Source organism: Alexandromys fortis, unplaced genomic scaffold, assembly GCF_014885135.2.
Source record: "Alexandromys fortis isolate MF-2015 unplaced genomic scaffold, M_Fortis_MF-2015_v1.1 scaffold_33, whole genome shotgun sequence".
Taxonomy (NCBI): Eukaryota; Metazoa; Chordata; class Mammalia; order Rodentia; family Cricetidae; genus Alexandromys; species Alexandromys fortis.
Window position 1 is genome coordinate 245,687 of NW_026067917.1, and position 14,393 is coordinate 260,079.

At 36.3% G+C, this 14,393-nt stretch overlaps 1 protein-coding gene across 1 annotated transcript in view; it reads right to left on the reverse strand.

Moving 5' to 3' along the window:
* The window catches only part of Kcnj3 (potassium inwardly rectifying channel subfamily J member 3), a 128,978-nt gene that overhangs the window by 110,484 nt on the left and 4,101 nt on the right, over positions 1-14,393 (reverse strand). Inside the window, exon 2 of the mRNA XM_050140014.1 lies at positions 8,213-8,429. Within this exon, the coding sequence (XP_049995971.1) occupies positions 8,213-8,429 (217 nt within the window). The remainder of the gene's footprint in view (positions 1-8,212; positions 8,430-14,393) is intronic.

Genomic DNA, 14,393 nt, shown 5'->3' on the forward strand with positions numbered 1-14,393 from the left:
ATTTAAAGGTATATTACAGTTGAATAGTTAGTTCAATAAATACTTTAATCACAATGGCATTTGGTTGAGTTGCTGCAACAGAGAACCTTCACCTCCATGGTCTAGTGTCTTTGACATGGAAGATTACTCTGCAGGCTATCAAAAGAGAAATATAAACACCATCCTCATCATAAAACCTTTGATCTACACTCGGTCCTATCATCAAAATATTCTAGAACAATGGTGGCACAAACTGTGTAGGAATAACTACCAATGTTTTATTTGGCTTAAAGTTCACTACAAGAGACAGGACCCCTACCTGATACTGCGTGAGTGACCAAGAACCAGAGGCAAGAGAGCCCAGAGACCAAGAGTAAAATCAAATAGTACTGGTCTGAAAATCAAATGTAACAATAAAATGATTCCAAATGACATGCTACTGTACTCTTAGATCCAGGCCTTGTTCAGTCACCATCAAAGAAGTTTCCCCCTGAAGTAAATGGGAGCAAAGAAAGAGACCCATAGCCAGACATTACCAAAACAGTTTGATGATCATTGTTTCCCAATAAATCATAAAGGTCCAATGACTGATGACAGATAATAAAGCTAAATACCATCAAATTTTTAAGAAAAGAAAATAATCACACTTCACAATTACTAAGAGAGTGAGATGTTTTAATCTTTGAATTATTCTTTTTAGAACATTTTAGTGATTTTTCCATTGGTCAGAAAACGTGTCAACAGTTCGTCACTGCTGTTTTATTTATGAATCCAGACCCCACCCCATCCCATTTCTGCCCTAGATGTCTAGGCTTCTCAGTAACTAGTGGAATGTCTGTGGGAAAAATTCCAGCTCCCCAGTCCCCCCTTCTCTGTTTAATCACAAGTAACGGCTTTCAAACCTGAGGCCTTTTTCATTACTTCCAACAGCCACAGAGTTGCATCAAATTGCAAACAGAGCTCAATTACCTCTGCTCTGGGCTGTTGTAACAACCTAATGACTGGTCTGTAGTCCGGCTCAGATCCACTGAATCAATCTTCCACCTGCTGCCAGAGGGAACTTTCTACCGTGAAGTATCACCAGGACGACACATTCTTAGTTAATACTTTTCACAGTCTTGTCTGTACTTTACATTTGAAAGTTATCCAGGAATCAGTCTAGGCTTGTCTTTGATCAGTCAATCTATATTTCCCTTAGCATTCCAAAGTGTCTGTGACGCCCTTTGCAAAATGAACCCTCAGTGGTCATGATTGCTGGTCTTAAAGCTAAGATACCATTCTTGAAGGACAAAACCTTCTGCCTTGTCTGTAATAAAGTACTTATGAAATAAATACAATAATCTTACTTGGATTTGTTTAAAGAAAATGTTTCTCTCAAGAAATAAGACCTACCAGGGACCTTACCTTACTAATTATACAAGTATATTATTAATCAAAAGTAGGCTTATTATCTGACAATTTGTAAGACAAGCGACGTAGCCAGTAGGCAGGCAGGGAGAAGAATGCTTTCTTACTCATCACTAATCAAAGGTTTTAAAATAATGACAAACATTTTTACAATGTTTACTTTGGGTGGATATAGAAAGAAATGAGCACCTTAATTTGCAGCTGCTTATTGATACTAAGATGGGACTCAGATAGGACTCCTGAGATATATTGCCTATTTAAGAAGAGAAAGCAGCTGGAAAGTTGACTCAGTAGTTAAGAGCACTTGTTACTCTTGCAAAGGACGCAGGTTAAATTCCATCTTCTGAATGCCAGCACTCAACTCTCAGTACCTGCACTCCCAGATGATCTGATGCTTTCTTCTGAACTCTGCAGATGCCTGAAGTGTGCACGGCATACATACATATATACAGGCAAAACCTTCATAAGCATAAATTAATAAATAAACCTAAAGCATAATTAAAAGCAACTGGATTGAAAATGTGATGACATGGTACAGGGCTTGTTTAACTCCAGCAAGAAGTTGAGTTAAATCACCAACACGATGGAAAAATTGCAAATTTAATGAAAAATTAAAATAAAGGCCAGCAGATTTATATGTTTGTTGATTCAGTGTCCTAGCTTGCTTTACCATACTATCAGACACTGACCAAAACCGAATTTGGAAGGAAGATAATGATCCACAGACACACCCACAGGCCAATCTGAGGGCGGGAGGAGGGATTTTCAGTTAAGGTTCCTACATCTAAAATAATCCTAGTTTATGTTATACAAACAAAAACTGACCAGCATGCCCTTGTAGTTTATCTAAAATAGCTAGTAGGGAGTAAATGAATTGAAGCTATCAAGAGTGTTTGTCTTGTTAAAGAGAAAATAGAAAGTTAAAGAATCTAGATTAGAGGCTTAGCTGTAAGAGCCAGATAGGCATGTGTCAGCATACAATGGAGTCATTCAGATTAATGACCTAGCATTATAAATTGGCATACAGGCAGCAACAAAAGATAATATAGTAACGTAAATCATGGAACGCCACGCTGAGCACAGTACTATATCAAATATAAACACTTTAAGAGGTAATATATCCGCCTGTTAATAGCACAGCAAATAAAATTAAGAAAAAGTTTCTACTTTTGCATATTTGTACCTTTTACACCTTCTGAAAGGAGCAGTTTAAGCAATAACCCTTACATGATTAATAAGTCTTAATGACCTAGTTAAGGAAACTAAGTGCTAAAGTGCGTAAGAAAAACCCAGAGCCTATGCTGCTCTTGCAGTCTTGGGAAAGATAGAAATGACATCCAAAGCAATGAAAATTAAAATGATAATAAAGATGAGAGGCAAGCATGAGTATGAATGTATGAACTTTAGAGAAAGAGGTATAGTCTAGTTTTCTCCAAAAAAAATAATAATGTGTGCATATTTATGTAGTTGTTGTTAGTATTTTCAAGCACAGGCTTATAACCAAAGTGGGTGTTAAGCAAATGCCCTAGGCTTTATTATACAATATGCTAGTGAGCAGAGATCTTACAAAAGCTAAATCTTCATATGAGCAACTGGTTTCCAAGTACCATCATGATGCATGCCTAAACATAGTAAGAAGGTAACCACACAGCAAGCAAAAAAAGCAGACATTACTCAGAATAGAGGCGTCTGTCTGGGAACACTCCCATCTGCTGGAATCTTTACCTATAACCACCTTATCTGGGCTATTTCTTCTGCTCAGAGTTCAGCGGTCCACTTTTCGCTGCGGTCTTTTGGGCTTTGCATTCCCAGTGTCTCCCGCCCATCATTACTGTATTTAACAGCACCTTCCCTTTACTTACATGATGCATTTCCTCCCGTCTCTTGTTTTCCTCACAGAAGAAGCCGGAAGATCAGGAATTCTCTTTTTTTTTAATTTATATATTTTCTAACATCGAGAAAAAATAAGTCCTGAAGGAAAGAGGTGGTCTGTGATAAAATATGTTGGTAAAAGAGATAAATGATCCAAAATAAAAAAACTTTATAATTGGAAAATAAGATGCCATGATACCAGGAGAAGGGAACTCTGAATTAAAATTCAGCAACTAAGTAGAAAATGATGTGGAATAAATAGGATCTACAAAATCATGATTGAAAGATTTCCTTGCGGGAGATGAATAGTAGAATGACGGAGAAGTGAAAGCTATGACTGATTAAAAAATAATACTAAGCAATTCAGGGAACTTGGGAGAACCGGTAGGATAGATGATAAAGACCAAGATGTGGAAATGAGGACATAAAGAATGACTAGAAAAAATAAACTAAAAAGAAAGAAAGGCAAAGGCATGGGAGGAGTAGGTCATGCCTCTGACTCCCAAGGGGGAGGGGGAGGGAATCTTCAAAGCAAAAAAGGAAAGATGATGGTATTTTTTCCCATGAAGAAAGAATGGGGATTTGGGGGCATAGCAAGGGGACCAATGGACAGATGGCTGTAGATAGTAAATATGATACGTTGGTGGTAGGTAGCAGTGCATCAGGAGCAGAAGTCTGGTAAACTATCTCACAAGGGTTTGAGGGTTTGAGCAGCACTCAGGAGGCTGAGGCAAGATTGCCGTGTGTTCCAGGCCAGCCTGATGAGAGAATATGAAGCTGTCTCAGAAGAGAATAAAAAGAAAAACTAAATAAAAAGGACAGCCTTCATAACAAATACCAGGAAAAGAAAGGGTTAAAGCAAAGACCTGTAGAAAAACTGAAGTGTCATATAGTTTTTAATAGACGAGGTGGAGAGATAGCATGCCAGGAAAGGGATGGGACAGCTGGAACTGGGGGTATGGAGACAGAGGAAAGGTCTAAAATAGATCTCATGGGGACTGAGTCGGAGAGTACAGAAAAGACAATTAAAAAAGACTGCCAAATAGCAGCAGCAACCAGATTGAAGGCTGAAAGCATCCAGTTCTAATGAGCCAAATCTGCAGGGCTTTGTTTGCGTCCAGCAGTGCTCACTCTCCAGGGAGACGCGGTGCAGAGAACAGAAGGTAGAGGTATATTCTATGGCAGGGACTTGCTCTGGGAGCGAGGACACAAAGGCTATTGCTGAAAACGAGGCAGGCTGTGGCATGCATGGGAGCCTGACTCATTTCAATGCAGCAGAGCAGCAATCTCTGAGTCTGGCCACTGGATATTTCCAAGGGAAGGAAAAAGGGTTAATTCAGATCTTCTTAGGCTGCCTGCTACCTAGCTCTTCGTGTAAAGTAGGGAGACACTGATTTCTTATCCCCTGGTCATGTCCATTCCTTCTGAGACCATGGGATCATCAGGAAGAAGCAAAGCAACATGAAATTTAAAAATTCTTAGTAAAGGATTGTCTTGAAGTGACTGGTTAGGGAGTGCCGGTGCACAGGGGCAGAAGGCAAGGATGATTGACAGGAGAGAAGGCACTCTCTAGAACTGCATATGTTTCGAAGACACTAGTTACTAAGTTCTAAATAAACTACATATCAGATGGGTAAAATGGAGTTTTGTTGTACACAAGCCACGTTGACTAAACGAGTACTCATCTAAGTAACTCCCAATGCTTACAGTGAAGTAAAGGCTATGCAATGAAGGCTAGGCCTCCTCTTTACTGTCTCACATTATACTTCACGTCCTTAGCTACCAAAACAAATCAAGCCTATTCCACACACAGGCAGTTGCACCAACAATCCCTGAAGACCTGTCATCTTCTGCCCTTACATTCACCAACCGAGATTTGTCTTTTTCTAATTTTTTTTATTTCAATTCACATTCCAACCACAGTTCACCTCCCACCCCTCCTATTCTCCCACCATGCCTACCCCCAGGTGTCACCTCCCTTAGAGTATCTTTCTAAGCATCAATCTAAAGTGCTCTTCAGCCATTTAACCGCCCCATTACCTGGTTTTGGAGTTAAGTATGTATTTTGATTTGCTTTTATTTAATTCTTGAGAAAGATAATGTTTATCTTATTTAAATAACATAGTATGTTTCTGACACAATATAAAGCCTAGAGGGGGCCCTATCTAAGTCACCACTATACCTTTAAGTTCCCTAGAATCTTGCAAACACATAACATATATTAAATACTTTCATGGTAAGTTAATGAATGACACAATGTAGATTCTTTAATTTCAAACATGATGGAAAGTTACACAAAGCACAAGTTCAATGCCAAGGTTCTGTATCCAAAAACTGGAGGAAAAAACATCATGTTCTTGCCTTATAAGTCACACTGACCCTCTCTCCCTTGTTCCCCAAAGTAAATACTATGAGAAAGAATATTTTTACTGTGGATACAGGCATATGGGACAAAACAATTCAATATGGAATCACAGTGTGTTTCAATAAGAATGTTAAATGAACATGTGAAATAAAAATGTGAAATTTTGATTAAGCTGAGACATGGGGTCTGGAAGTAGGTTTTTCAGAATTTGAATACTGTAAGAGTCTATTAGCTGTGTCAAATATATAAACAAAGTATCAGAAGAATTTTCCATAAAGTAATGTGTTATAAGCAGTGGTTTCATTTTGTATTTTGCTTAATAAGAGATTTTTTTAAAGGAAGAATATGTGCTCTTTGTCATGAAAAACAATCTCCAAGTAAGAAATTACATCCCCATCCTAGTTTCTCATTACTTGTGCAAAGTATTCTCAGCCAGTTGACTTTCATCAAAACAGATGAAATAAAAATGCAAGAGTTAAGAATGTCATCAAAATAAAATCAATAATAATAATGAATAATTGATGGTGCAGAATTCAAGCTGACCTTAAACAGCTCTGAAATAGAGCTAAAATTACAAAGTAACATGTTTCGGCATCCACCATTAAGATACGGATATAGAAACAATAACAAAAAGCATTATTAAGCACACACAAAAAATTAATGATTATATGAAGATCAGGTACAAGTACAACTAATATATAGACAACTTGATTTAGATTTTTCAAACATTACAAGGTCAAGAAACACAAAATAAAGGGATGGAGAGATGAATCAGGACTTAAAAGATTTTATTGATCTTTCAAAGGATCTTAACTCCCTTCCCAGTACCCAGATATGTGTCTCATAAGTGCCTGTAACTCCAGCTTCTGGACCCTGAGAGCTCACCCATACATGCACACACACACACACACACACACACACACACACACACACACACTCACTCACACACACACACAAGAACTAAGGAAGCAATTCGTCCTTAAACTGATTTTGTAAGGAAATGTTTTCGTGCTTAAAAATTACCATCTAAAGTAAATTTAAATTGGTTCCTTTATTAGGTAGCAATTTTATAAGCATACTGACACTATTTGATTCTAAAATAAAAAAAATCTAGCCTACAATTCATATTCCCAGAAAACCTGGACAGCAATGAGGACCCTAAGAGAGATATACATGGATCTAATCTACACGGAGAGTGGAAAGAGACAGTAAATTGGGGGACCATAGGAGAGGGTTGAAGGGGAGAGGGCAGGAAAGGAAGGGAGCAGAGAAAAATGTGTAGCTCAATGAAATCAATTTAAAAAATGCTCAAACAATCTTGTAAAAATTAAAAGAAAACAACAAAAAGCAAGAAAACAAAATGGGGAGTGTAACTATACAAATGCACAAAAGTCAAATTTCTAATCTACTAGATTAATAAATCTTTTGTCACTCTTTTGAAGAACCTTAATTTTAAGCTAAATATTAATAACCAAGGCAACGTTAAAGGTCCATTGTGAATCCATCAATAAATGGCCCTCACTATAAAAGGAGAAAAACTCAGTTTGGAGACAAAAGGTACCTTGCTTTATTCAAGCAGTCACTATGTCACAGATATGAAAGACAGCAGCAACCTTCCCACTGCTTGGACAAGTGGTGCAATGCAATCAAAGACACATCCTAGAATGAAACCTGCATTTCTAGTTTTGACACTCTTAAATCCAGTATTACCTTACATTAACAGTTAGCGTTTCGAGATTAAGATGGTATTGATCTACAAAAGAAAAATGAAAGGAGAAAAACTAAAATCTTTCTTACCTCTTTATTACCTGAAGAAAAATGCAAAAATCAAGTTGCATACACATGCACGTACATAATTATGTAGGTAGTCATGTATGAGTCTCAAACACTCAGCAGGCTCCAAACTTAAATGGCAATGCTTATGGCTCAAATCACTTACATTTATTAGTTCTTTTCGTTGCCTGCCTAACCCTCCTCAGAGAGTAGCAAATTATTTTTGAGCATTCTAATGGCATTGAATACAGAAAGATAAATCAAACTGAAGCAGGAATAAACTAAGTCCTGTTTTGAGAAGAAGGCTATAGTTAGTTTTACCTACGAAAACTGATGCTCTGCTCTAAAACAATACCACTGCTTCTGTGTGCACAGACACACGGGACACTTTCCCTGAGGCTTCACAGAGTAGATGTCAGAGCTTCATCAATGAATTCCCACCACCCACCATTTTAGCACCACAGGTCAGGAATACACATTCTGAATTCAGACTGATCGCTAATTACCCAACTATTTCTTAACCTTAAATTTTGAAAGAAAAATAATTATCATAAGAAATCTTAGTGTGTTATTAAAACAGAATAGATTGCTAAGACATCACCTCAGTTTAGTTTTAATCACTATTCCTAGGTTAATATCAGGTTTATAGCCACCAGAACAACAATCTTCATTTGTAAAGTATTATATGCAATCAGTATGTTAAATGACAAGTCTTTACTTTAATGCTAGTGAAAAGAGACATTAGGCCAGTTATTGCAGGTACAACATAGAGAATTCTAAATGAAACACTTGATGGCACATCTATGTTTTACTCACCAGTGGTTTCCACGATGCCTTCTAGGATGACGACAACCTCGAATTGATCAGTTTGCATGCTTCTCTGGGATAGGTCATAAAAGGGGCTTTTGGCATCGATCACGTGGCAAATTGTGAGAGGGGACACAAGAAAAAGTTGGTCTGCCCCTGTGCTAAAACCTACATCCAGTTCAAGTTGGTCAAGGGGAAGGAACTCACCCTCAGGTGTCTGCCGAGACTAGACAAGCACACAGAAAAAGAGAAGAGATCACCACTTGAACTGAAAATTTCAAGGTAGCCCCACAATCATCTACATCACTGCCAACGTTCTTCCCTGTCAATCATCAGTAATGTAATACAAACAAAGCATTATGCAGCTATATTTTACCAAATGGGCTAAAATCCCACATAGCTCATGCAGAACATACATGCATTATTTATAATAAACAATTTGCTGTAATTACCAGTCCCTAACTCCTGAGCTTTGGAGAAATGCCTGATGTAACCATGGTTGTGAATCTAACCACAGAACTGAATGTGTACGTGCACACTGCTTGATAGATATCTCTGCACGGTAAGCAAGGCCATGCCAGAGTGGCCTTCCCTCAGAAAGCAAATCAATTTGCTGAAAAATGCTGACCACAGTTTCAGAAGAGCTTTGTCTATTTCTTGAAAATCAACATGAAAAACTTTTTTTGTTTTTTGGTTTTTTTTTTTGGTTCAGAAATTTAGTTAAGTAACAAATAAACATAAAACTGAAAAGACACTATAATACTAAATTGTGAAATGTACCATAGTCTTAAAATGCATGGACTATTAGTTCATGGTTTTGATTGTCCGGATAGTAATAAACTATAATATAATTCTCTACTCCTCTCTTTATGAATTTGAAAATATAGCCAAAATGTGCCCTGTTGAACTTGTTTAAACAAAATAGAATTTAAAGTTAGTTGTCTTTGACAAATGGTTCATTAAAAAAAAATCTCATAGGGCTGGCTCTTTGTTTCAACATAATCATACGAAAGCTTAATTCAACAAACCACTTGCTTTCTAAGACTGTGAATGAAAAGCAAATATCAGCAAACCATAAAAGTTGTCTTACTCATTCTTTTTGTTCCATTCATTTTCATTTTGTTTATCATATTGATTATACACAATAGCTCTACAAGCAAATATTTAGCTATAATATAAATAACAGAAGCAAAATAAGAGCTGGTTAGTTAGACATATACAGAAAGGAACCAGTGGGAATGGTTCTATCCCAGTGATCAAATAGGACTTGAAACGGTCCAGTATATTTTAAGACCCCTCATCAACTAATTTAAAAAATGGAAAGGACTCTAGAGCATGGGTCTGCCCAAAGAAACATTCATTTCAAGACAGAGATCTTCTTTTCATTTGGAGTTCATGTTTGGTAAATAAGGCCTAGAAATTCTGAAGAATTGTTGAATAATCTGTCTTTCCTGAAAAAGTATGAGTAGTTTTGAGTCAGTGGTGGTGTATCATCATTGCGATCACCACACAGGGCTTTAAAAGCTGAGCTGATTCATTTGAAAAGTTCTATTACAATTGGCAATACTGGAGATTTTTCTCGTGAAGGAAAACATTCAGGGAAAACACTGAGATTACTTTTCTTCTCTAAGTAGAATGCAAAAGAAAAAAGAAAAGGAGGAAAGAGAACTTCTGGGAAAGGAGGAGGGGAAGAAATAATTCCCCATCACATTTTTGTTTTCAATCTCTGGGAAAACCTGCTTGTCAAAATCCAAAACCTTAGCGCTATCAACCAATATTGGAAAGCAATTGATATTTTCAAATCAGTATGAAAAATACTTGTGGGAAGCTTCTTCCAGACAACTATAGTCTTAACATATTGTTAATTTAGTAAAATAAGAGTGAGATTAACAACTTCCCAGCTGTCAGCTGTATGTTGATATTTGGTTCATATATGAAAAAATAACAGACAAACTGAAAACAAGGACAAAGACAAACAAAGTCCACCTCATTGTGTTCCCACCTAAGAAGCAACTGGCACTATACAAGCACAAGGTGATATTCTGAAATCTATAATTAATGACTAAAATTTGGGTACTTTTTACCAGCTATTCTAAGTTCTTTTTTTTTGTACTACAGCATGGACAATGTCTTTAAATTCTATTTTTTTGTAATATTTCTCCAAAGGAGATAATTTTTGGTTATCATATGATAAACAAGAACTAAATTTGCCTAATTTTGGATATGTTTGTTATACTTCCCTGTAACTTTAGAGTAAATTTTATGAGTAATATTCCCTCACCTTTCATCAGCTGAAGAAAGGAGGTGGCCTAAGCGCAGTCACACTATCAGGGGATCAGCAGGCTTGTAAGTATAGTGGTTTATTCAGATAGAGGCAATTTAGATTTAAATATACATAAATCTGCTGTAGGAAATCCTACAGCCAGTAGCCTTTAAGTTACCTGCCCACTTGGGCATGGCCTCTTATACTATAAATTCCAATGTAAAGCACCCATTCCCGCTCTCTTCCAACTGCTGGATTCAGTTGCTGTTCTCCATTCAAGCAGAGAACTGTGATCTGTAAATCTACCCCTAAATAAGTAACCCTTTATTATACTCAATTCTTAACTAGTGTGGGATTTCTTTTTAGCATCCATCTTCATAGACCTACTACATTCAGACTCAACATGTCTTCACTTTTGAAATATTTGTTCATTATATTCAAATTAATGTTCTTTATTCCTACTCTCACCAATTGAGAGTGCCCTCACAACTCTGTCCTCTCCAGGTCGCCCTACCATTTGACACTGTGGAGAAAGTGCTAATAACCTCATTCATTTGGATGGTGCTTATGGTGGTTCTTGTAATATCAGTGAGAGCCCACCCATACTATTAAAATTTTTCCAGCAGGCACTATATAATATATCGTTTAATTACCTGAGATACTTCTCACGTATTTCCAAATTCATCATCCAAGTCTTCATCATCTACTTTAGGACATCAGACATTTTCATTATAAATTCGTTCATTTTCTGATCTTTGTCTTTTTGACTTGGTATTAGACTATGAAGTCTATTAATAACTAGAAGCAGATAGAGGGCTTTGGTCCAAGTCAAAGGGGAACGACGTGATGTCAGAGAAGAGGCTGCATGGAAGACTGGACGTCTCTGAAGTCTGAACTCTGAGAGTCAAGATCTGCTACCACTGATCAACCAAATACTTTTAAGTCTGCAGAAAAATGTAGGCGCCTACTACATACTTTCTCAAAGCAGATATATTCTTTATTGGATTTCAAAAAAAAAAAAAAACATATAATTAGGAGTTCCTGATTCTGGTACAAGTCCCATGATTTTCCAGAACAAAGCGAACGAAGTAAAAATAAAAGCAAGCTACTTAAGTGGGGGAAGAGAAGTTGAGACTTTTTGTTTAAAGAATTGTGACATATGCATGCATAGGGAAAATAAAGATAAAGAGAAAAGGATAGTTCTGTAACTAGCCTTATAAAAGTATGCTGTACTCTATGTTGTGACTAAAAACAGTACCATTTATAGCCTATGAGATTCCTGTCTCGTGTGGCTAACAAGAACTTTGTTTCAAACAGAGATATTTGATAATAGGCAGAATCTTTTCAGATAAAAGGGTGTTAACCGTTCTTAATTATGTCATTGTAAGAGTTGTGAGTCAAGAAGGAGGCTTCCATTAGTCGAGTGTTTGTAGCTGGTGTACTTAGACCCTGCAATGCTGCAATATTCCTATTTCAAATGGAGCAGAGACCATGGCTATTACCTAGACTAAAGTATGAAAAAGTGGTCTGATTAGAGAGTTATCCACATTGCCTTCAAATGCAAAACAGCTGCCTGAGAATTTAGATGGAAATAGTAAAATATTTAAATGTTAAAACTTATGAAAAAGATTCATGAAAGTTGTAGAGTTAGTGAGAAAATAAGTAAAGGTAGGAGGAAAGAAAGCAATGAAAAATTAATAATTCTTAACAACTTAGAAAATAAGTTGGTGAAATTCTGATCTGAAAATAGCTCGCAAACAACTGAATTTCAATTTGTGGAATCATAGAAAGATACTAAATATTGCTCTATCATCCCAAAGTCAAGCTAGTTGCTAATATGAAAACAAAAGGTTTTTTGAGTTAGAGGAAAAATTGAGGAGCTCTAAGACTTACTAATTGTTTATATGAACATAAAGTTTTGAAAGAATTTCATATAAATTTAATGGTAGTAATAACTTCTAACATTCATATTAAAACATCTATGTAACAAATATTCAATTACACAGAATTCACATTAAATGCAGACAAATCTCTGAATGTATTTTAAGGGTTTTTGCCTAACTACAGAGTGATGTTTTTGACTTTTGAATACTCTATTATTATTCAACAACTCTGAGTCCTCTCCAATTAAAAAAAAAAAAAAGGATAGAAGAAATCAAGTAAGTTTTTAATGCAGATAGAACAAATCAAAAGTCACAAATGCTCAGAAGGGAGCATCACATTCAGATACTTTAAAACAAATAGTTGACTTTCAGTGTGAGGAACAAAGACAGTTGAAGGTGTATTCATGTAGATACTTTGTCACTGTCCTGGCTGGCATACATAAACAGACCTGAGCTCAGTCATTGTCCTTCTGGGCATTATGTGGCCAAATGTCCACATTCATTCCCTAGAGCTGTACTTTACTAATGCTGCCTAGAAACTTCCTGTTCTCCTATCTCTGCCCTGTAACTGTATTCTGTCTCAGTTTGAGGAAGAGCACAGGAATTATGACTATAAAGCCAACTCATCATTGCCTGACTGCCCTGGTCTGTGACTTGGCCATACGTTCCCCTTCCCTCAATTCTCAGCTGACAGAGTACTAGATAGTTAGTGATAAGAAAAGTAAAACAAGGTGGAGAGGACAAAACACCTTTTCTCTTATTGTGTCTGGAATTTTACTTCTCTTTAAAGGTAGAATATCATATTTATCAGCTTTTATACACCATGTGTATGGTAAAGTAACAAAGAAAAATACATTGAGTGTAATCAGAGTAATATCCTAAGGCTAAAATAGGAAATATGTCTAAGACATGTACTAAGGCCAGAAATTAAACTACCTTTGTGACTCAAAGCAATTACGACATGTAGGTCAGAATTTAAGGTAGTTAGAGAAGCATGGAGACCTAAAATTCCATTTGGACTGTGATAGACCTTTGCACATGTATTTGCATGATTAAAGCTTGAAATTTTAGCTCCTGTTAAAGTCAATGCCAAGATTAAAATAAAGATTTTTTTTTTAGGCTAAGCTAATTAACCCGTAAAATATCCATTTAAATGAAAGGAATGTACCTCATTTAGATGTAATTGCAATTCATCTTGTAATAGATTATGTGAGCTTTTTGTATTTTTCAAATTAACGCTCTGCTTTGTGTCACTATGGGGGCCTTTTGTTGGCTTTATAATAGCTATGGGCAGGATTTGTATCCCTGTTTGTACATTAATTTCCTAACTAACAACACCCTTCAGTCCATGAAATGCCTTTCCCTTCTTCCTTTTGTCATTTGTTCTTACCTACTGCTGTTTGCTTGTGAGTATTTACATCCCTTACTTGTCTTTATACTTTTTTAAAAGTTCAAGGCACTTTGTGCTCTTTAAGAACCATATTTAAAATGAAAACAAAACAAAAAATATTACTACTAGTGTAAAAAGGAATAATAACTAGAGATTTTTGAAAGAACACAAGATCTGTACCTATTAATGAGTTGTCACACATGTTTCATAGGAAGCAATCCTAAAATAAACAGCTACTGTACTGTTTTTGAGGTCATAATGAGCCTATCTTAAACAAATAAGATCAGACCTAGCCCTTAGCGGTTCTGAGGGCCTCTATCTTAGACTTTTCCCAGACTCTGGCAGAAAGTGTTGATCTTATTCAGGTATACCCATTTTTGTGGATTGATTTTTTTTAAATGTTATGGTATAAAGATAAATTTAACCAAGGTCTATTTGCAAGCAAACAACATGAGGTTGTAAAGAAGGAAAAGCAAAATCACATTTAAATGCAAGAGAGAAAACAAAAGCAAATCAATACATTTATGAGAAAACCCAAGAATCATTGTGGTTACTGACTAATAAAATGCTTGGATAGGTCTGGGAATATAATTCAGTGGTAGAGTCATTTCCCAGTGTGGGAAGTCACTTGGTTATACCTCTTGAAGTATATAT